We start from the raw sequence: 23718 nt of genomic DNA, 5'->3' as shown, positions 1-23718 counted from the left end.
GAAAGGAAGGAAGAGGGGAAGAGGGAGAAGAAAGGAGTAGGGAGGAAAGAGGAGAGGATGTAGATAAGAGAGGGGGAGGATGCTTATGGAAAGTAGAAGAAGGTAGAGAAGGAGAGTAAAAGGAAAAGGAAGGGGGGGGTGACCGGGCAGATCCGATTAATTGTATATGATGGTACATTAAATATGTTATTGGATATGTTATTGGATAAGAATGTCAAAATAAAACTTTTTTGAACAACAAAAAAAAAACATGTAAGTATCTAAATAGAACTCATTCTTGACCTAAACCCCTATTTGAACAAAGCCTGAGAGTCTCCATTAGCATCCAGTTTCCTTGAAATGCTCTTATTAGATGCTTGTTAGATGTTTAAGAAGTAAGAGTGTAAGAAGCGGCCATGGCAAAATAGCATGGCCATCCAATCAAGCATTTGGTTTCCAATGATAGCAAACCAGATTCTTCTAGAAAGGTTCCAAGCACAGAGAGCTGGAGGTGATCAATTCCTATTTCATTCCTACTGATGCAGCATAGCATCGGGTATACAAAAAGTCTATCACATGGCATCACATGCTTTATTTAAGCATGAATAGCCTGTCACTCATAAGTCACATGTAGTCATTTATCTAGGTTCCCCTATGCTCACCACAAAGAATTGGAAATTTAAATTAATTTAATGTATTAAATTCAGTAGGCTGCCCATTCCAGAAGAGTCTGGACTGAAGCATACTACATTCTTAATGATTCTTTAATGTTAAAAAAAAAACCTTTGCATTTATTTCTTTTTTCAGGATTCTTTTGTTACTTGTTCCCTCTGCTTTGTCTGTTGTGTCCATTTGAGCATTCATCTATTGGAAAATTGTCCACCTCTGTTTATATATTTGGAAAATATTCTGTTCAAAAGCCCTTTCAAGTAATTATATGATTGATTGATTCATTGATTTGATTTGATTTGATTTGATTTGATTTGATTTTGAGACATCCCCACACAAACTTGAGAAAAAACTCTGGATAGTTTACAATATTTACAAACACATTTTTTTAAAAAATGCTAAGACAAAACCTGTAAAAATCTAAATTTCAAGAACCTATTCCTCTTGCTGTTTCTTTACAGGTTAAACCTGGGTAACAAGGCCATCTTTAAGTTTTTCACCTGGTTTATAGGCAAATAAATGTTCAGTGAAACAATTTTCCAGTAGTTCAAATGTGGGGGGAAATTATCATGAGCACTAGGCAGAGCAAAGTTTCATTTATCCTGTACATGTGTCTGACAGGGTTTGCATCTCCACTATGCTCCATATCTAGTTTAATTGCTTTGGGACATTGCACTCAAAAATTGTAATCATTAAACAAAAATGAATATGGAAACCGTGAAAATATGTCTACCTGCACTATTAAAAAATATAAGAATCTTCCTGGATCCTATCCACTATCCTATGTTACACAGTGCACAATCAGATATATCACAAGGATGGAGATATTTCTCTTGTTGTTACACATGCCAAATGGTATTTAAGATATGCTGTCAATAATTGCAAACTTCAGGATCCTCTCTGAATTTTCTAGAACGTCCATGTATATAAGGATAAAAGATATTAGAATGTTGTCAGATGAAATGTCTGCAAGTAAAGGATGTGACAAATCAGGATGTGACAAAAGGGTTTGAAGGAACTTTTAACTAACACGAGAGCACAACAAAGTTTCATTGGAGACTTGGCCCATATACATAAAAAAAGAAGAGGATTAAACTATTATGAGTTCCTTTCTTCTTTGGACTTAAATTATTAGCAAAGTGCATATACCCGTAGAAGAACCAAATCTACTTGAAACATTTCCATTTTCAATACTAAAATAAGTAGCTTGATATACAGTGCTGAATAATAGGTCTTTTAAATAAAATTATTAAAAGAATATATCAGCAATTTGATATGAAATCCTAGACTAGTATCACACAATGGATATTTAACATTCATTATAAAATGTCTGAATGATAAGACAATACAATATATATGTTGCATTCAAAGAAAGGGGTTCTTTTTGTTTTTAATATAAGTGTTTTATGATGTACTCATATATCATTTTCAGCCCAAATGCTAAACAAAACTATCTTTTTTTCCTCTCTGAAACATAATGATAGATTTTCATTATACTGTGTGATTCTTGTGAGCTAATTTTTCAGCCCAAACTTTTGTGTCATTCATTTGTGGCAATGAGAAGGTTCCAGTATATCTGATTTCTTATTGTAAATAATGTTTGTGAAATAGCAGAAATAAATCAAACTGTACCACAATATTTTACTCATTCATTGCTTTTTTCCCACTGAAATGGGAAACAAAAGTGGGGAGGGGGAGAGGGGAAAGATTTAAAACTAAATTATTAAAAAAGAAAATAGGCAGCTACATCTTTCATGAAATGTGCAGACTGAGTTTCTTAATTCTACTGGACATTAAGCCATCTCCTTACTTACCATATTTTTGGAGTATAAGATGCACTCCCCCCAAAAAGTGGGTGGAAATGTCTGTGCATCTTATACAGTGAATATTGTGGTGGGGGAGGAGTTGGTGTGGTGCCGATCAGCTGTTCTAGAATGGGCCGTGGCAGCAAACAGGCCATGGCGAATGGGCCATGGTGAATAGGCTGTGGAGGTGAATGAACCATAGGGGCAAACAGGCCATGGCAGCAAATGGGCCGCAGCTGCGAACGGACCATGGCGGTGAATGGGCGGCGGCAAACGGGCAGTGACAAATTGACCATATGAATATTGGATGGATGCTGGGAGGCAGAGGCAGATTTTTTTTCTTGTTTTCCTCCCCAAAAGCTAGGTGCGTCTTATAGTCTGGAGCATCTGATAGTCCAAAAAATATGGTATATATTAATTGTTGCTATAATTTAGTACATATCAACTGACCATCATTTTGCATTTTGCATAAAACCTCAATGCCTTTGTGTATTGTGAGGAAGGTATTAGCATTTCTACTTTGCAGAAAATAGCAGCAAATATTTGTAGAACATTTTGCAAAATAGCCTTAAAAGGAGAGGGGTGGTAATAAGGACAAGAGTCTGATTTTTGCCTGAAAGGGACCTTTCAAGAAATCCTATGGAATTGACAGTAAAGTTCCCCATTCATCTCATTTGGGAGCTCAATGTTTCAACTCTCAGGTGAGGACTCAACATGTGCCTTGGAAGTCTCTTATCCTCATGATATTACTTGAACAAATCACTCTAAGTATAAGGCACAACTTCTCATAGTTGTGCTCTGAAGGTCATCTAGGTATCTTTGGGAAAAAATAAAATTTTGAGTCAATCCAAGGATTTAAAAGGAATTTATGGAAGTCAGAAAAGATACAATGGGAACTGAACCTCAAAAGTTGAAAAAAAAACCCTGCACCCCAATTCTATACCTGTCTCGTAATTGGATCTATGATGTACTAAACTAACTTGGTTCCACCATAATGAATGGGGATAATAGTAAGAGATTAGTGAACTTTTTTGGAGTCAAGGTTTTTATTGGTTGTCAAATCTTGCATAATTATTGGTTGGGGGAAAAAATAGTAAAGCATTTATCCAATGTTAAACTATGAAGTTCTTCTCTTGCTTTAATTAAATTACATAGAAGTGAAAATTAAAGTCATTTCTATATAACAATTGGTTTATCAAATGAAGCTTAAAATGGAAAAACGATGATGCTTTAAAAGATTACCTCTCAATTGGAGCATGCTTTTATGAACTCTGTGATTCTGTTCCAAAACTAGCCCTGAAGAATATTTAAAGTGGAATTGAAACATCTGCCTTCTCAATTGGTTGGAATACAAAGTGTCCATCTTCAAAATCCTCCCAAAACATTTTGAGCAAACCCAGTAACCAAAGAGAAAACAGGAGACATCAACAATATATAATATAAAGTTAGTAACAGGCTCTATGTAGGACAATCAGGTAGAAAACTGGCAGACTGTATCCAAAAAACCAATTGGTCAAAAGGGATGATAAAAATTCTTTAATCTCATTATATATGAATAGAGTCAGCCACTGTTTCAACTGGCAAACAACAAATTGAAAAATGCTAGGGAATTTTTGGATGCCTGGCATTCAGACAAATAAACCATCAGTAGACACATGGAGATAAATCCTATTTACATAGCATTTAAAAGACACAATTAAAACCCTAGAAAGGGAGGAAACAGCCTAGAATACATCCCTTCAGCATCCAATATCCAGATAATCAAGTAACAATATTCTAATCAAGGAATGATAGGATAAAGCCATACCCCTATCAAGACTGGATGCACATGATTCCTTAAGCAGTCAACAAACCACATTCTCTGGACAAGTAATTAAATATCTCCAAGAAAATAATAAAACCCAAAGAGAAAAACAACCCAAATAAATAATTATTTGAATAATTTAATGATTTGACAATTTGTAATTGTTATTTAAAATATTTTGATTATATCGTGTTTTTAGTTTTATGGTACTATATTACAGGGGTCCCCAAACCCTAGGCCGTGGCCCACTACCGAGGCTTGAATCTTTCAGAACCGCACCGTGGAAGTGGTGGGTGAGCACGTGCACATGCACATTCACATGAGCAATGGGTGAGTGCAGGCACATCTGCTCCATTTGCACAAGCGGTGGGTGTAAGCACCCGCTACCCATGCAAATGAAGTTGAATATGCGCACTGCTTGCCCTCCGCAGAGCCATCCCCTTTCCACCACACCACCAGTCCACAAAGCCAAAAAGGTTTTGAGAACTCTGCAATATTGTGTTGCTGTTATTTATACTGCTTGGAGACTTTGTAGACAAGGGATGTCAAACTCAAGGCTTGCAGGCCAGATCCAGCCCACAAGGTGCTTAAATCTGGCCCACGGGGCCAGCCTGGAAATAGCAAAGGAAAGGCCTGTAGTGCCTCTGGCAGCCAAAACAGGGCATGAGGGGGCCACACATGCCCCCATACCCTACTTTTAGCCCCAATGTCCTCCAACATCATGCCAGCCAAAATAGGGCATGGGGGGGGGGCTATGGCCCGTTTTGGCCAGCAGGATGCTGTGTCCTGTCTCTCCCCCTGTCCGGCTCATGGAGGAGAATTACAATGCTGATCTGGCCCTCGAAGAAATCCAGTTTGCCACCCCTGTTGTAGACTAAAGGGGCCTATTTATGAATAAATTAGTAGTCTTAATTCTGATATCACCTGAACCAAACTTGTAACTTTGGAATCCATTGCGGATTAAATGAAATTTCCAAATCGTTTTCTTATTACTTGTAATTCTTCTTGGTTACTGTCTGAACCTTTGTGCTATAATGGTGTATCAAATATACATGAACTATTTCTCAGACATTCTATGTTGAAGAAAGGTTAGGATCACAGTTATAAAGAAGTCCTATCCACAATGTAAAGTATATGTTCCAAACATGGAGCAGAGTGAATTTAGGATCCATATCCTGAAATCATGGAATCTGACCATGATTGCTATTTGTATTTGACTCAAATGGGCATAAATATCTCTACAGTATGAATCAAAGAAAGTAATGAAACTTTGCTTTTTCTCTCCTCTTTTTAGATATATTATGAGTTCACAAGAATAAGTTCATATAGAAGACTGCAATAGATTTTTCACTATATATTGCAGGAGAAGAGACAGAACAAAATTTTAGTAATTTATTTACATGCTTGTTTTGTCAAATTGCTGTACTTAGAGAGGCCATTTACACATTACAGAAAAAGAAGAAATAACTCACCAAGGAAGAGGATAAAAGAGGACACAGATTTTCAGAAAATGTTCCTATGCTAATTTGGATGTATATATGTGTTTAGAAGTAATTGGCATACTTTAAATAGAATTGAAATACATCTCTGGAACTTAGAAGATGTGTACATCTGCTCTGTCTGCTGTCCAATGCTAATTCTTGAAGTACAACATGAAATTAAAGTACAACCGCTATATTCTCTTTCTAGTTTGTTTTTGGTTTTAACATTCATCTGGATTTGAACTGAACAACCTTTCAGATAGATTATACCTTCAGATAACCAGGAATGGGGAAGAGCTATTTTGGCTTTTGAGATAGAATTGAATGCATACAAAAGAGTGTGTATATTATGATAAGCATGCATAAAGCACATTACATTGTGAAAAACCACTTATAAAAATGCACAAAGTACACAAAAATAAACACATAAGAAATGTTCAGGAAATGAATTTTCATATGGACTCCACTGATGCCACCTTTAGAATAGGACGATATAAAAATGAAAGGTTATGTTAGGTATAGATTATTTTTATTCCAAATGGAAAATACAGAACCAATCATCAATTGGAATTATTTAGAGCTTCCTTTTTGATAGATAGTGTGTATATTTATATGTGTAGAATATGTCCTAATAAAATAAGCATGTTATAGTAAAATATTAAAACTTTCCATCCATAATGGAGTAGGGCATTGATAAGGATTAATTTATCAGCTGCAGTTCTAGAAAAAAATAATTTGAAGAAACAAATTGTCTTTCTGGTGATAGGAATACACAGTGAAAGTAGGAAAAGAAGAAAAATTAATATTGCCCTTTATCTTTGTTTTCGCCCTGAAATAAAGACTATAGGAACTTAGTTTCAAACAGAGACTCAAGATCAAGAAAGCAAGTGTTGTAGCAGTGAATTACAGTTTCCTTGGATTCAAGATATCCATCCAAATAAACAAGGCCACTGGAGAAGAGAAAATTATGCTTCATTTAGGCAGATTATTCAGCAGGTTTACTTATATATTGGTTAGATTCATATCCCATTTTCTCAAGTAATTTAAGGTGGCTTTCTCTACCGTTAAATCCAACATTTCCCAGAACAGAATTTATATCTTAGGGCACTCTGTGTTTGTAATTTGATCAAATTCTAGTTTGATCTCTCTGCACTGTAATTTACTTATTTGCTTTCCTTTGTTATTTCTCTGTTGTGTTTATTAATAGCTGTAACTTATTCTTTATTCTTCCATCAGGATATTGTACTAAAATTGCACAAAACACAATAAAAACATAAAACCATGTAATGCTGGTCAAGAGAACAGCAATGGATTTTGGCAAGTCCCTCACCGTTCAATGATGTAAATCTACTTGCCATGTTACAGGCTTTACTTTTATTGTATTCTGTACAATCAAAGTACAATCTACCTATTTCTTCAAAACTGGCCCTCAATCTGCTTTTTTCTTCTGTGCTTTGCAGTACAGCACAACTAGAAGACTCCTATGAGCAGCTCATCACTAATCAGGGCTGTTAAATTAAAGTGCTCTAACTGTATTTTATGAGATTCATAATGTTCACAGGCAGAGGCACCCAGAGCTCCATTACTGATCTTTCCTGGTGAGCCTTCCTCAGTCTCAAATGTTTCTCTTTTATCCAATTGGCTGGAAACCAGGGCTTCTCTGACAGTTATTCCCCTCTGTCACTTCTAGGCCTTAAGGATTTGTTTTAAGTCCCTCACCCACATAATGATTCTAAAATTCCTGAGGTCCATTCTTAGAATGAAGCTGGGAATCTGAGGTAATGCCAATTAACAAGCCAGGCCTCTAATGCACAGATGGAATTCACAGCCCTTTCTCCGTGGAATACCTTCATAAGGAGATATTGGAATGTTGAGGTATTTGAACTTCTGTGTCTTTAACTTCCACCTTGTGTGCATGTAAATAAACCTAGCCCATCAGCAGGTGAACACTTTATTACACTTGTATACCATTTTCTCTCTATGCCAGAAATCAAGGCAATAAAAAAAATAATCAGAACTACAAAAAAATCATGGAAAAATCCTGTTAAATTGAACTAAAAACTTACAAATCAAGCACGTTGTTTGCAAACTGGGCAACTGGACAGCTCTGGGAAGGCCCAAACAAATAAGGAGAGAATACTCCATTCATAGCTACCTATGCCTCCATTCATAGCTACCTATGCCTTAGATATCATCAAAGTCATCATCAGGATTAGTAGCTACTTAGATTTGAACTTGTCCAATTCCCTTCCACCCAGCGTGGATTGAGACCTATGTAGCTTCAAAAATAGGAGCCTTCAGGTGATGTTGTGGAACTTTGAAATTATCTATCAATAGACAATTGACCTGTCTTCCTTCCTCCTTATCTGCAGAGTAGAACAAGTTAGATTTGCCAGGAAAATGTTTCTCCTGCAGTAGTTTGTGTTATCATCATATTTTGCCCAAGTACATAATCTGAGGCTGGAAGATAATATATATTCCTCACCAAGACCTGGAGATCTGTTCCTCAGAATTCCTAAAGAGAGTACCACAAAACTATACAGTTTACTGTGATGAAAATAGTAGCAGCAGCAGCAGTGGTAGTTTTTATAACCATTTAGTATTTAGTAAGGTTAAAAACTATTAGATATATGGGATTGTACTAACCCTACATTATATTAATTATCTTTCACTAATTTAATATGTTTGTTACCTTGGAACCATCCCATGGCAAAATAACTGAAAAATAAAGAGGCAAATAGCAAAGACGTGAAAACAGGAACTGATTTGACTTTATAGAAATCAATTTTTTGTGCTATCCTGTGTAAAATTATCATTTTACACAGAATAGATAAGTGGTATGCCTTATATCTATTTATCAATATCTCTACAGATTTTTCAACATTAGTTCTAGATAAGGCTATACCTCCCCAGACAGAACTGTTGTGCAATTTCCAGGTTTCTTAAGTCCCATGCTTAAAGAGTTGGAGTGTGACTAAGAGGAGATTTGCATAAATTTATTTCATGTGTCTGTTGTGCTCATTTCTGGATTAAGAGACCCTGTTCTAATCACATGTACCTTAGTTACCTTTCATTTGAACTATTGCAATGTGTTTTTACATTGAACGCCTTTGAAGATCACACAAAAGGCTCAGAAAATGGCAGTGGGAAGAGCTGTGGGTGAAATTGGATATGAACTACTGGCATTTTTGTTCATTCTATAACTTCCAAGTCCCATCTTGTGAAGAATGTCATATCATGGAACCAGGAGATATGCCCTTCTGTTGCAGTACCTGCCTACAGAACAGAATTTCCCCCATCCCAAGACTTCAAATGACCCCAGCTCTGCTAGCCTTTGAAAGGTCTCAGAAACCCTGGTTTTTCCTGAAGGCACAGGGCTAAGATGATGTATAAGCCAATTTTAATTATATGTTTTGTTTCACATGGCATTGCTTTTAAACTCTTATTAGCCATTCAAAGTCACCTGATAAGTGGACAGTCATATACATTAATTGGTTGAATGAACAGACAGACAGACAAACAGAGATGTGATTTGCTGGGTGAAATATAAGAGGCTGAAGGCAATGTGATGCATCAGTGGCCCCCAACCTTTTGGGCATCAAGTACTGGTTCTGTGGAGAGAGGTTTTTCCAAGGACCAGACATGGCATGGTTTTGTGTGCTGCCTGCATCCCTCGGATGTGGCTTCACTTGTTTGCATGAACTGGTTTCTGGCATGCCATGGATACATGATCATGCCTCTGATACATGATCTGATTATAGTAATAGCAATTGCACCTAGACTTATTTTTTTTAATTTATTTATTTGTCAAACACAACAATATATATAAGTATAAGCATGAAATAACTATACGAATTGGATACAACCAAAGGGAACATTAGGACAGGAACAGTAGGCACACTGGTGCTCTTATGCACGCCCCTTACAAACCTCTTAGGAATGGGGTGAGGTCAACAGTAAATAGTCTTTGGTTAAAGCTTTGGCGATTTTGGGAAGAGACCACAGTCAGGTAGTGTATTCCAAGCATTAACAACTCTGTTACTGAGGTCATATTTTCTACAATCAAGATTGGAGCGGTTCACTTTAAGTTTAAATCTATTGTGTGCTCGTGTATTGTTGTGGTTGAAGCTTCAACAGGAAGGACATTGTAGCAGATGATTTTATGAGTTATACTCAGATCATGCTGAAGGCAGCGGAGTTCTAAATTTCCTAAACCCAGGATTTCAAGTCTGGTGGCATAAGGTATTTTGTTGTAATCAGAGGAGTGGAGAACTCTTCTTGTAAAATATTTCTGGACATGCTCAATTGTATTAATTGTATTATTTACTGCTTCATAGTGCTTTACGGGCCCCTCTAAGCAGTTTACAGGGTCAGCATATTACCCCCAACAACCTGGGTCCTCGTTTTACTGACCTTGAAAGGATGGAAGGCTGAGTCAACCTTGAGCCAGTCAGAATTGAACTCATGGCAGTCAGCAGAATTAGTGTGCAATACTATATTCTAAATACTGCAGCACTACAGCTCTTTATATTACCAGTATATCAGCTTTCCTAATCTGAGGCTCTCCAGACGGGTTGGTCTTCTCATCTTTCATACCAGCTGAAAAAGGACACAGTCTGAATTTTCTTATGAACAACCTGATCAGCAGGTTTTCAAAGTTCATATCTACAAAGAATACTCTGGACCACACTCATCTGAATATCTTCTTTATATTGTGCTTCGGGATAAAACGATGGCTGAAGAGAGATTATTTGAAAGCTGGAAGATGCACACTGAGTTTCTGGCAACCCCAGCCTTGTTCTTGCTGTAGCTCCTAATTGACTGAATGAAGCCTTTTCAATGAAGGTGTGAATGTCATTCCCTTTGTGGCTTGGCTCTGTCCTACAAACAGCACATTGCTAAGCAACACTTGGCAGCATCCATATTGGAGTTGCAGATTTCTCTTTTCAAACACTGTGTGGAAGCCTTACTGATATCCGTCTCTGGCACTGATCTGGTTGAAACCCATCACAAAAACAATGTTGATTGAACTGTCTGGTAATAAATGATTGACATAAAACACAAGTACTTCTTCTGTTAGTGTTTTGGCATCCTATCATTGGACTATTTCCTGGGAAATGCCATCCAATTATGCCAGATGTACTGCTGAAAGATATGCCAACCTGTGTTTATTTTTTTAAAAATAAACTAGTGTAGCTATTTATCAGTGCCTCTTAGCATGCATCCACATATCTACACATGGAAACACATGCATATGTATAGGGTAATGAAAAGATTTTGTTTTATTTACTGGATTTCAATATTATGCGGGCAAATCTACAGACAAATCTACAGCATGTATATCTTCCCCTAAAGTACAACACAATGAAAACCCAATGACACTGTTAGATTCGGGCAATAACGAGGCAGGAGACCAGATGAGTAACAACAGCTCTTTAGTTTATAGTGAACCCAGCAACCAACAACGGAAAAACCCCTCTTTATATACAGTTCAGTCGGAGGCTTCAGCCAATCAGCAACGTGCTATTTCCCGCTCTAATTTCCCTCCAAAACTCTTAAAGATACATTACACTCCTTCCCTCCCAGAAAACATTTTACCCCTATTTACATCAAATTAGCATCTTATTTCTCTACGTAGTCACGCAAGTAGACTGGGCGTCTCCTAACTCTTTCGGACCTGCGCAATTCATTCTCTGGGAGTGAGTCGAGCTGGCCGGAGGGACTGTTTGTTCCTCTCAGCTCCTCCTCTAGGCCATCCGGCCCTGGATTATTTGCAGAGTCGTCCCTGCTTTCTTCAGGAGGGACCGGTTGGTGTCGCTGGACCTCATCGAACTCAGATAAGTCCCGCGTTTGCCCCGGGTTTGAGTTAGCTGTGGATTCAAACATTGGATAGTCAGGGCCTGTTTCGTCTGTTTCTGGATTTTTGGTTGTTCTTTTCCTTAATTGGTCTATGTGGCACTTCCAAACCCGGCCATCCTCTATCTCTACCAGATACGATTTGGGCCCGGTTGTTTCAAGGATTGTCCCCTTTACCCAATTTGGGCCTTCTCCGTAATTGTGTGCCCATACTGGACTTCCCACTGTCATTTCTCTTGTTTTACCGTTTGTCCCTTTGTACCCGTCTGGGGTGTAGTTTGGGTTTAACCGGTCTAACGGGCACCTAAGCTTCCTCCCCATCAGTAGCTCTGCTGGGCTGCGGCCAGTTGCTACACAGGGGGTTCTGTGTTGTACTGCTAGGAAGGTGTCAATTTTTAATTGCCAATCGCCTGGCCTGATTCTGGACAATGCTTCCTTTGCGCTCCGAACGAAACGTTCTGCAAGGCCGTTCGTCGCAGGGTGGAAAGGCGCCGAGAGGACATGCCGGATGCCCTCTTCCGCCAAGTACCCCTCAAATAGGGTCGCTGTGAATTGCGGACCGTTGTCGGAAACTAGGGTGTCGGGTAACCCGTGGGTTACAAATAGGCGCCGAAGGACTGAGATTACGGCCTCGGCTGTCATGGATCTCATAAGAATGATTTCCAGCCATTTGGAATAGGCATCGACTACCACTAGGAATGTTTGCCCGTGGAAGGGGCCGGCAAAATCGATGTGGATCCTAGACCATGGGCCCTGGGGTTTCTCCCACTCTCGAGTTGGGGCCGTTGGTGGTAGTGGTCTGGACTCCTGGCAGGCTTGGCATTTTCCTACCCTGTCACTAATCTCCGTGTCCATCAAGGGCCACCACACATAGCTCCTTGCTAAACCCTTCATTCTCACGATCCCAGGGTGGCCCTCGTGCAGGAGTTCCAAAACTTTTTTCCGCAATTTCTCCGGGATCACCACTCTATCCCCCCAGAGCAAACACCCTCCTTGAGCCGACAACTCCCCGCGTTTCTTTACATATTCCTTAAACCGCTCGCCCGGCGCAGCGGGCCATCCTCTTTGCACCCAACCAATTACAGTTCTTATTGTAATGTCCTTGTAAGAAGCCCGAGCCACCTCCTTGGAAGTGACTGGACCAGAGTCCAAAGAGTCAATTAGCAGGACGGGTGTGCCCGGAGTGGGGTCTTCGATAGTCTCTGGTAATGGGCATCTGCTCAAAGCGTCCGCATGCCCTAACTCCTTTCCTGGCCGATGCAGTAATTTGTAAGAATACGCAGCCAGAAAGATAGTCCATCGGGTCAGTCTAGGCGAAAGTGCCACGGGCGTTGGGCGGTCGCCTGCCAGCAGACCTAGTAGGGGTCTATGGTCTGTGACGATTTCGAAGTCACGACCAAATACATATTCATGGAACTTCTTTACCCCGGAGACTATGGCCAAGGCTTCTCTATCTAGCTGGCTATAGTTTCTTTCAGCCGATGACATTGTTCGGGAGTAAAATGCTATAGGGGCTTCTGTGCCATTTGGTAACCTGTGGCTGAGCACAGCCCCCACCCCGTAGGGAGATGCATCACAAACTAACACCAATGGCAGCGTGCCATTGTATTGAATCAGTAGGCTATCGCTAGACAGAAGGTTTTTTACTGCTTCGAATGCCCTAGCTTCCGCCTTTCCCCAAGACCACACAGCTGTCTTTGTTAGTAATTTGTGTAGCGGTTCGGCTATGGTCGCCTTATTTTTCAAAAATACCGCGTAAAAGTTGACCAGACCTAAGAATGCCTGTAACTCCGTTTTGTTTTGGGGAGCTGGGGCCTTCCTGATTGCCCTAACCTTGCTCTCAGTGGGGTGGATTCCTTCCCTGTCTATCCGATAGCCCAGGAATTCCACGGATCCTACCCCGATCTGGCATTTATTCAGTTTGACTTTGAGACCGGCGGACCGGAAAATGCTCAAAACTTTTCTCAGCCGTACCCCTAAGTCTTCTAGATTTTCGGCGGATACCAGTACGTCATCAAAGTACGGTACCACCCCGGGGAGTCCCTGCAATAGCCGCTCCATTAGGTTCTGAAATAACCCTGGAGCCACACTAACCCCAAACTGTAACCGGGTGCATTTAAAAGCACCCCTGTGCGTTACGATTGTTTGTGCTTCCGCCGTGCTGCTATCTACGGGTAACTGCTGATAGGCTTGGGCCAAGTCTAACCTGGCCTTGCCCCAAAGAGTGCAGTAAGTGTTGTACTACTGGGACGGGGTAGGCACTCTTCTGCAACGCTTTATTAAGCGTTGCCTTGTAGTCAGCACAAATCCGGACCGACCCGTCCGGTTTGATTGGGGTGACTATGGGTGTCTCCCACTTCGCATGGTCAACTGGCACTAGTATTCCCTGGCTTACTAGTTTGTCCAGCTCCCGGTCAATTTTGGGCTTTAGGGCGAACGGAACCCTCCTAGCCTTTAACCGGATAGGGGCAACCTGTGGGTCAAGGTTAAAGGAGATCGGGGTCCCCTCGTACTTGCCCAAACAGTCTTTGAAGACGTCACCGAACTCCTTCATTAGTTCGTCTTTTAGGTCGACGTCGTTTCGGAAGACTCCGGTCACTCCCATGCCCAATGCCCGGAACCAGTCCAGTCCCAACAAGCTCGGCAAGGTTCCGTCGACCACGGTGATGGGCAGGGTCTTCTTGTGCTGTCCATACTTGACTTGGACAGACGTTACCCCTCGGACGGGGATGCGATTTCCTTGGTAATCTTGTACCCTTAGTTTCTGTGGTTGCAGCTTGCGCTTCGCGATGGCGGGCAAGTCTTTCACGAGAGTGTCTCAGGACATGATCGTGATCGATGAACCAGTGTCCACTTCCATTCGGCACAGCACCCCTTCAATGTGTGTTTTAGTAAAAATCTTTTTTACAAGGCGCGTGGCTGCTTGACCCACTCTCACGGCAGTCTGATTAAGCTTCGCGCCTTTTTTGAATCGACCAATCACGGGCCGCTTCGCCGTTCCCGCGCTCTGATTGGTCGGTTTGAATTTTTGGCGGGAAGGTTGGGGCGCTCGACAGGCCTGTGCTATGTGCCCCTTCCTTTCGCACCGCTGACAAGTCGCATCCTTAAACTTGCAGTATTGTCGTTGGTGTTGTCCCCCGCAACTCGCGCAGTCGCCCCGGTCTTCTTTCTCTGGCCTCCCGGTGTGGAAGACTTCTTCCTCTTCCTCGTCGGCCTGGACTTCCTCATTGTGGACCGGGGTTGTTTTCACCCCAGTCCCTGGCGCGATCGGCGTTTGCAGGGTTTCTGCCTCTTGGGTGGACATCTCATGAGCCCTGGCCTTGTCCAAGGTGACTGCCAGTGTTAGGTTGCTTCTGGACAGCAGCCACCGTCGCAATCGGATGTCTCTGACCCCGCAAATGAGTTGGTCGAGTAATGCGTCTTCCAAGTCTCGATATTCGCAATGGTTAGCGGCTTTTCTCAGCGCTGCCATGTACACACGAATCGATTCGCCCTCTCGTTGCATCCGTTGCCGTAATTCAAACCTTTGAACGAATTTTGAGGGCGTCGGTGCGTAGTGAGCCCGAAGGGCGGTCTGCAGGGTTTGCCACGGTACCGACTGTACCGGCGTTGGCTCCGAAAGCGACTCTGCGGTGTCGAAAACTTCCGAACCGCAGTGGCTTAGGAAGTACGCTCTCTTCCTGTTGTCGGAGACTCCCTGGAGTTCGTTCGCTTCGAGGAAGCACTCGAAACGAGCCATGTATGACCCCCATTTTTCTTTAGCTGGGTCGAATGGCGCTGGCGGTGTGTAGCTGGACATCGCTGCTATCCGCCCTTATTTTGCTGGGTTCGTGTATTCCTGGTTAGCTCAGCTCTTTCCTGGCGCTCTTTTGCCTCGAGATCCCACCTTCGTCGCCAGTGTTAGATTCGGGCAATAACGAGGCAGGAGACCAGATGAGTAACAACAGCTCTTTAGTTTATAGTGAACCCAGCAACCAACAACGGAAAAACCCCTCTTTATATACAGTTCAGTCGGAGGCTTCAGCCAATCAGCAACGTGCTATTTCCCGCTCTAATTTCCCTCCAAAACTCTTAAAGATACATTACACTCCTTCCCTCCCAGAAAACATTTTACCTCTATTTACATCAAATTAGCATCTTATTTCTCTACGTAGTCACGCAAGTAGACTGGGCGTCTCCTAACTCTTTCGGACCTGCGCAATTCATTCTCTGGGAGTGAGTCGAGCTGGCCGGAGGGACTGTTTGTTCCTCTCAGCTCCTCCTCTAGGCCATCCGGCCCTGGATTATTTGCAGAGTTGTCCCTGCTTTCTTCAGGAGGGACCAGTTGGTGTCGCTGGACCTCATCGAACTCAGATAAGTCCCGCGTTTGCCCCGGGTTTGAGTTAGCTGTGGATTCAAACATTGGATAGTCAGGGCCTGTTTCGTCTGTTTCTGGATTTTTGGTTGTTCTTTTCCTTAATTGGTCTATGTGGCACTTCCAAACCCGGCCATCCTCTATCTCTATCAGATACGATTTGGGCCCGGTTGTTTCAAGGATTGTCCCCTTTACCCAATTTGGGCCTTCTCCGTAATTGTGTGCCCATACTGGACTTCCCACTGTCATTTCTCTTGTTTTACCGTGTGTCCCTTTGTACCCGTCTGGGGTGTAGTTTGGGTTTAACCGGTCTAATGGGCACCTAAGCTTCCTCCCCATCGGTAGCTCTGCTGGGCTGCGGCCAGTTGCTACACAGGGGGTTCTGTGTTGTACTGCTAGGAAGGTGTCAATTTTTAATTGCCAATCGCCTGGCCTGATTCTGGACAATGCTTCCTTTGCGCTCCGAACGAAACGTTCTGCAAGGCCGTTCGTCGCAGGGTGGAAAGGCGCCGAGAGGACATGCCGGATGCCCTCTTCCGCCAAGTACCCCTCAAATAGGGTCGCTGTGAATTGCGGACCGTTGTCGGAAACTAGGGTGTCGGGTAACCCGTGGGTTACAAATAGGCGCCGAAGGACTGAGATTACGGCCTCGGCTGTCATGGATCTCATAAGAATGATTTCCAGCCATTTGGAATAGGCATCGACTACCACTAGGAATGTTTGCCCATGGAAGGGGCCGGCAAAATCGATGTGGATCCTAGACCATGGGCCCTGGGGTTTCTCCCACTCTCGAGTTGGGGCCGTTGGTGGTAGTGGTCTGGACTCCTGGCAGGCTTGGCATTTTCCTACCCTGTCACTAATCTCCGTGTCCATCAAGGGCCACCACACATAGCTCCTTGCTAAACCCTTCATTCTCACGATCCCAGGGTGGCCCTCGTGCAGGAGTTCCAAAACTTTTTTCCGCAATTTCTCCGGGATCACCACTCTATCCCCCCAGAGCAGACACCCTCCTTGAGCCGACAACTCCCCGCGTTTCTTTACATATTCCTTAAACCGCTCGCCCGGCGCAGCGGGCCATCCTCTTTGCACCCAACCAATTACAGTTCTTATTGTAATGTCCTTGTAAGAAGCCCGAGCCACCTCCTTGGAAGTGACTGGACCAGAGTCCAAAGAGTCAATTAGCAGGACGGGTGTGCCCGGAGTGGGGTCTTCGATAGTCTCTGGTAATGGGCATCTGCACAAAGCGTCCGCATGCCCTAACTCCTTTCCTGGCCGATGCAGTAATTTGTAAGAATACGCAGCCAGGAAGATAGTCCATCGGGTCAGTCTAGGCGAAAGTGCCACGGGCGTTGGGCAGTCGCCTGCCAGCAGACCTAGTAGGGGTCTATGATCTGTGACGATTTCGAAGTCACGACCAAATACATATTCATGGAACTTCTTTACCCCGGAGACTATGGCCAAGGCTTCTCTATCTAGCTGGCTATAGTTTCTTTCAGCCGATGACATTGTTCGGGAGTAAAATGCTATAGGGGCTTCTGTGCCATTTGGTAACCTGTGGCTGAGCACAGCCCCCACCCCGTAGGGAGATGCATCACAAACTAACACCAATGGCAGCGTGCCATTGTATTGAATCAGTAGGCTATCGCTAGACAGAAGGTTTTTTACTGCTTCGAATGCCCTAGCTTCCGCCTTTCCCCAAGACCACACAGCTGTCTTTGTTAGTAATTTATGTAGCGGTTCGGCTATGGTCGCCTTATTTTTCAAAAATACCGCGTAAAAGTTGACCAGACCTAAGAATGCCTGTAACTCCGTTTTGTTTTGGGGAGCTGGGGCCTTCCTGATTGCCCTAACCTTGCTCTCAGTGGCGTGGATTCCTTCCCTGTCTATCCGATAGCCCAGGAATTCCACGGATCCTACCCCGATCTGGCATTTATTCAGTTTGACTTTGAGACCGGCGGACCGGAAAATGCTCAAAACTTTTCTCAGCCGTACCCCTAAGTCTTCTAGATTTTCGGCGGATACCAGTAAGTCATCAAAGTACGGTACCACCCCGGGGAGTCCCTGCAATAGCCGCTCCATTAGGTTCTGAAATAACCCTGGAGCCACACTAACCCCAAACTGTAACCGGGTGCATTTAAAAGCACCCCTGTGCGTTACGATTGTTTGTGCTTCGGCCGTGCTGCTATCTACGGGTAACTGCTGATAGGCTTGGGCCAAGTCTAGCTTGGCGAAAACCTGGCCTTGCCCCAAAGAGTGCAGTAAGTGTTGTACTACTGGGACGGGGTAGGCACTCTTCTGCAACGCTTTATTAAGCGTTGCCTTGTAGTCAGCACAAATCCGGACCGACCCGTCCGGTTTGATTGGGGTGACTATGGGTGTCTCCCACTTTGCATGGTCAACTGGCACTAGTATTCCCTGGCTTACTAGTTTGTCCAGCTCCCGGTCAATTTTGGGCTTTAGGGCGAACGGAACCCTCCTAGCCTTTAACCGGATAGGGGCAACCTGTGGGTCAAGGTTAAAGGAGATCGGGGTCCCCTCGTACTTGCCCAAACAGTCTTTGAAGACGCCACTGAACTCCTTCATTAGTTCGCCTTTAGGTCGACGCTGCTTCGAAGACTCCGGTCACTCCCATGCCCAATGCCGGAACCAGTCCAGTCCCAACAAGCTCGGCAATGTTCCGTCGACCACGGTGATGGGCAGGGTCTTCTTGTGCTGTCCATACTTGACTTGGACAGACGTTACCTCGGACGGGATGCGATTTCCTTGGTAATCTTGTACCCTTAGTTTCTGTGGTTGCAGCTTGCGCTTCGCGATGGCGGGCAAGTCTTTCACGAGAGTGTCTCAGGACATGATCGTGATCGATGAACCAGTGTCCACTTCCATTCGGCACGGCACCCCTTCAATGTGTGTTTTAGTAAAAATCTTTTTTTCAAGGCGCGTGGCTGCTTGACCCACTCTCACGGCAGTCTGATTAAGCTTCGCGCCTTTTTTGAATCGACCAATCACGGGCCGCCGCGTTCCCGCGCTCTGATTGGTCGGTTTGAATTTTTGGCGGGAAGGTTGGGGCGCTCGACAGGCCTGTGCTATGTGCCCCTTCCTTTCGCACCGCTGACAAGTCGCATCCTTAAACTTGCAGTATTGTCGTTGGTGTTGTCCCCCGCAACTCGCGCAGTCGCCCCGGTCTTCTTTCTCTGGCCTCCCGGTGTGGAAGACTTCTTCCTCTTCCTCGTCGGCCTGGACTTCCTCATTGTGGACCGGGGTTGTTTTCACCCCAGTCCCTGGCGCGATCGGCGTTTGCAGGGTTTCTGCCTCTTGGGTGGACATCTCATGAGCCCTGGCCTCGTCCAAGGTGACTGCCAGTGTTAGGTTGCTTCTGGACAGCAGCCGCCGTCGCAATCGGATGTCTCTGACCCCGCAAATGAGTTGGTCGAGTAATGCGTCTTCCAAGTCTCGATATTCGCAATGGTTAGCGGCTTTTCTCAGCGCTGCCATGTACACACGAATCGATTCGCCCTCTCGTTGCATCCGTTGCCGTAATTCAAACCTTTGAACGAATTTTGAGGGCGTCGGTGCGTAGTGAGCCCGAAGGGCGGTCTGCAGGGTTTGCCACGGTACCGACTGTACCGGCGTTGGCTCCGAAAGCGACTCTGCGGTGTCGAAAACTTCCGAACCGCAGTGGCTTAGGAAGTACGCTCTCTTCCTGTTGTCGGAGACTCCCTGGAGTTCGTTCGCTTCGAGGAAGCACTCGAAACGAGCCATGTATGACCCCCATTTTTCGTTAGCTGGGTCGAATGGCGCTGGCGGTGTGTAGCTGGACATCGCTGCTATCCGCCCTTATTTTGCTGGGTTCATGTATTCCTGGTTAGCTCAGCTCTTTCCTGGCGCTCTTTTGCCTCGAGATCCCACCTTCGTCGCCAGTGTTAGATTCGGGCAATAACGAGGCAGGAGACCAGATGAGTAACAACAGCTCTTTAGTTTATAGTGAACCCAGCAACCAACAACGGAAAAACCCCTCTTTATATACAGTTCAGTCGGAGGCTTCAGCCAATCAGCAACGTGCTATTTCCCGCTCTAATTTCCCTCCAAAACTCTTAAAGATACATTACAGACACTAAATGCAGTGGCTTATTTATTTATAACGCAAATTTATATGGCTGCCCATCTTGCAATCAACTCCAGGTGGAGAACAAGCTTTAAAATATATTAGAGAGTAAACAATAAAAAAATAATAATAACACCAGGAAATAATTCCTCAATGAAGCCAAACCAAACACAGACCAAGCTCCATTAATATCCTAGCCCTAAAACCTTAGTGAAGACCAAGATTTTAAACTTTTCCGAAATGCCAGTTGCTTCAGGGCCATCCAAATATTAGGGAAAAAGCTGATTTACAGGACAGGCCATGTAAGATGGTATTGTTTCACAGAAGGAATCTGGAGCAGGCCCACTCTTCCAAATCTAGTAGGGTGGGCAGAAATCATTGGAGACAGGCAGTCCCTCAAGTATCCTCGCTCATATAAAGCATGAAGGCTTTGTAGGTTATAGCCAACATATTGAATTGTACCTGGAAACATATAGAGATCTCATGAAGATCACAAAGACTTGGTGTTACATGAATATATCGCAAGGTATACCTGCCGGTGCTGCTACAGTCTAGATCAGTAGCAGGTTGCAAATGCAGTCTCATGCACCATATATTGTAATAGTTCAATTGCTTAAGACATGAGAGGAATAGGGAAAGGGATAAGGATCATTTTCCCATTCCTGTCATCCATGTGACTCTGTTGTTCTAAATGGTACATTTCTAAATACACACCAACCATTGTTGGTTGCCTGCCCTATGTTTGTTTCTCTTTTGAAAAGCGTAGTTAGTAGGGTACTGTTGCTGAAATGGCATGAGGTGCTAGGCTGAGAAAGGAATAGACAACATAGGGAAGCGATTAATCCCTCCACGTATATTAGAGTCTTGATATATGCCAGAGTGAGGTGGGCATCAGAAAATGTGTTCACGAGCCAATAGGTACCACATTAGGATTCCAGAAACTTTAAATAAGCAAACCAAATTTATCTCAGGTTGCAACATTTACAGTTATTTTAAAATATGCATGAAGCTAAGCAGGATTGCATCTGAATAGCATATAGCATAAGGTTCGATAGACTGAGCTTTTCAAATAATTTCTTTCAAAAGGTCAGGTCTTTGTCCAGTCTTCTCCCACCCCAGCTGCTCCTAATATTATTTTTGAGAGCAAAATCCTATTTAATTGATCAAAAAGAGGAAAGATTCATTGCCTTATATTTAATTGGGTCTGCAAAAAAAATTTTTTTAATCCTTCCACTCAATCTAATCACCACAAATTATGAGACTCACAATCAGTCACCTTTATCCACTGTTTATGACATCTGGGTCCAATAAGGCACAAGAACTCCTGAAATTGGAGCTTTGTCTCCAAATGCTGTGTTGAATGCATTTGATGCTTAATTTCTAAAAAAAAAAAAAACCCAACCCCAATCCAAAGATTTCTCACCATTGTTCTGTATTCAGCATAGCCATGTATTCTTTTATATTTCCCTTTTATCCCTCAATTCATCCCACAAAAGTTGTTTAGGGTTCTTTGTTACTCCTAGCTGAAACAAAGAGTTAAAAGTTAAGGTTAAAGAGTTAAGAGAGTTAAGGATCCATAACAAGAAGACATGGAGGAAAAAACTGAACCGGAATCTTTTAACTCACAGAATTTTTTTCTAGTCTCTAATATTCCACCAAAATTCTCTTTTATGACAATGGAGATAGCTTTCTTCTGCATTTTGAGAAATGATTACCCTTTCCCCCAAAATTAGTCAATTTATTGCTATCTATTCTACTTAACTTAATGAAACTATTGAAGTATTCATTTCTTTTTTATATATATATTTAAACTTTCAACTAGCATGCCTTTCTTTCCAGAAACAAAGGACATTGTGACAGGAACTGTAATTACTCATTAGGGAGACCAAGAGGCTTCTTCTGTCTTTGTTTAATTCTAACATCACATACAGTATTTATACATAGTAACACACTATAAATACTAACTAAAGCTATAACTTCAATGCATTAAATCAATTCTAACTTTCCATAAAAATAAAAATGTAGACTCTTTGTATAAAACAACCTAAATTTTGGGTTGCTAGAAATCCATGTATAAGGTTGTAGTGTAAGAATGGTTTCCAAATAGAATTTTATCTTACAACATATTCATATTTTAAATATGAATTTATTCTAGATATTGAACTACACTCCCACAATTTATAGTAGTTAAGTTTTCTTCCAATGAAAGAATCAAATATCCTTTCCAGTGGAAAATATATGATATCCTTGCAGCTATTAACATATACAAAGCTAGTTCAGTATACAAGTAATCCTTGACTTATAACAATTCATTTAATGACCATTCAAAGTTACAACAGCACTGAAAAAAGTGACTTATGTCAATTTTTCACACAACTATTGCAGTATCCCCATGGTCACATGATCAAAATTCAGATACTTGGCAACTGTCTCATACATACGATGGCTGCAATGTTCCAGTTCATGTGATCACCTTTTGAAACCTTCTGACAAGTAAACTCAATGGGGAAGCCAGATTTAACAACTGTGTAACTAACTTAACAACTGCAGTTATTTACTTAATAACTGTGGCAAGAAAGGTTGTAAAATGGAGCAAAATTCACTTAACAAATGTTTCACTTAGCAACAGAAAGTTGGGGCTCAATTCAGTCATAAGTCGAAGACTACTATATTTCTAAAGGATATGTGAGTGAAATTCAATAATAATATCTCAGCTTTCAGTAGGATTACAACTTTCAAGATTTCTCTATTTTACTAAGAACTGTTTTCCAGAAGTGTTAAACTTTATAGCATTGTCTCCGCATATTGAAAAATGGAGTTGTTCATTCCAGTTCCAGCATGTTTTAGAAAAATACTTCTTCATTTAGCAATCAAGAGTGATTTGATATATCAGTGGTAAAGCATACAAATTTTCTCTAGGTTTTGTATAATATTCTGAGCAAAATTAATATTCTTCTATTGAAATTCCTATTATTGTATCTCTGTTACCTTTTTCAAGTTTTGCATCCATTTGATTGTATAGTCTTTGACAGTTCAGATTATAAATTAAGCTCAACAAAGTGTTCAGCATTATGTGTCATAAGATTCAGTAAAATTTCTCATATTCCCTCTTGTTTCTGAAATTTTTGATGCCACCCTATTTAATTGAAAGTACTAGAACCAATCAAGTGGAGTCACAATTGTTAGGTAAAATATTTAAGATATTTTGCAATGAAATCTTGCAGTCTAAGCAACTTGTTTTTCCACTAAACAGATTTCTGAGTGTGTTTACCTTCATTAAGAGGACAAAGGGGGTTACGGAAATCTGCTTAGAACTATCAATCTTTTCTGACCCTTGTTGATGACGATTCATGATCAACCTTAAAATCTTATTAGCATTTCTTCTTGAATGTCTTATCATCTCAGTTCAATATGAGTAAGTCAGAATCTGCTGCATTTGGACCAGATTCTCTTTCTATCCTTTATTTTATTCTTCAGTTACTAGTCTCCAGGACTTCCAGGTTGGCATAATTTCCTTTGTCCACAGTTTTAGCTGACTCTGTTACTATTTATTGCTCTTATGACACAGCCTGCTAATTTTTATTCAATAAGTATTTGTATGATCTGGGGGTTTCTGAGAAACTGCAGCTTGATTTGTTCATACTTTGGTTGTCTCATACGTTAATTAC

The 23718-nt window shown here is 42.2% G+C and overlaps 1 protein-coding gene across 1 annotated transcript; it reads right to left on the bottom strand.

The window, feature by feature from the left end:
* Window positions 1–11687: 11687 nt before the first annotated feature.
* Window positions 11688–21749, bottom strand: LOC131188971 (uncharacterized protein K02A2.6-like; the record flags this gene model as incomplete). Its single annotated transcript, XM_058164690.1, has 2 exons — window positions 21677–21749; window positions 11688–13498 (listed from the first exon to the last, which is right to left on the bottom strand). Coding segments are annotated over exons 1-2 (1884 nt in total), but the record flags the coding sequence as incomplete, so codon positions are not given.
* Window positions 21750–23718: the final 1969 nt, after the last annotated feature.

This window comes from Ahaetulla prasina, chromosome 1 (genome assembly GCF_028640845.1).
Source record: "Ahaetulla prasina isolate Xishuangbanna chromosome 1, ASM2864084v1, whole genome shotgun sequence".
NCBI classification, from domain to species: Eukaryota; Metazoa; Chordata; class Lepidosauria; order Squamata; family Colubridae; genus Ahaetulla; species Ahaetulla prasina.
Note: the sequence above shows the minus strand (reverse complement) of the source record. Positions and strands in the feature narration are given on the sequence as shown.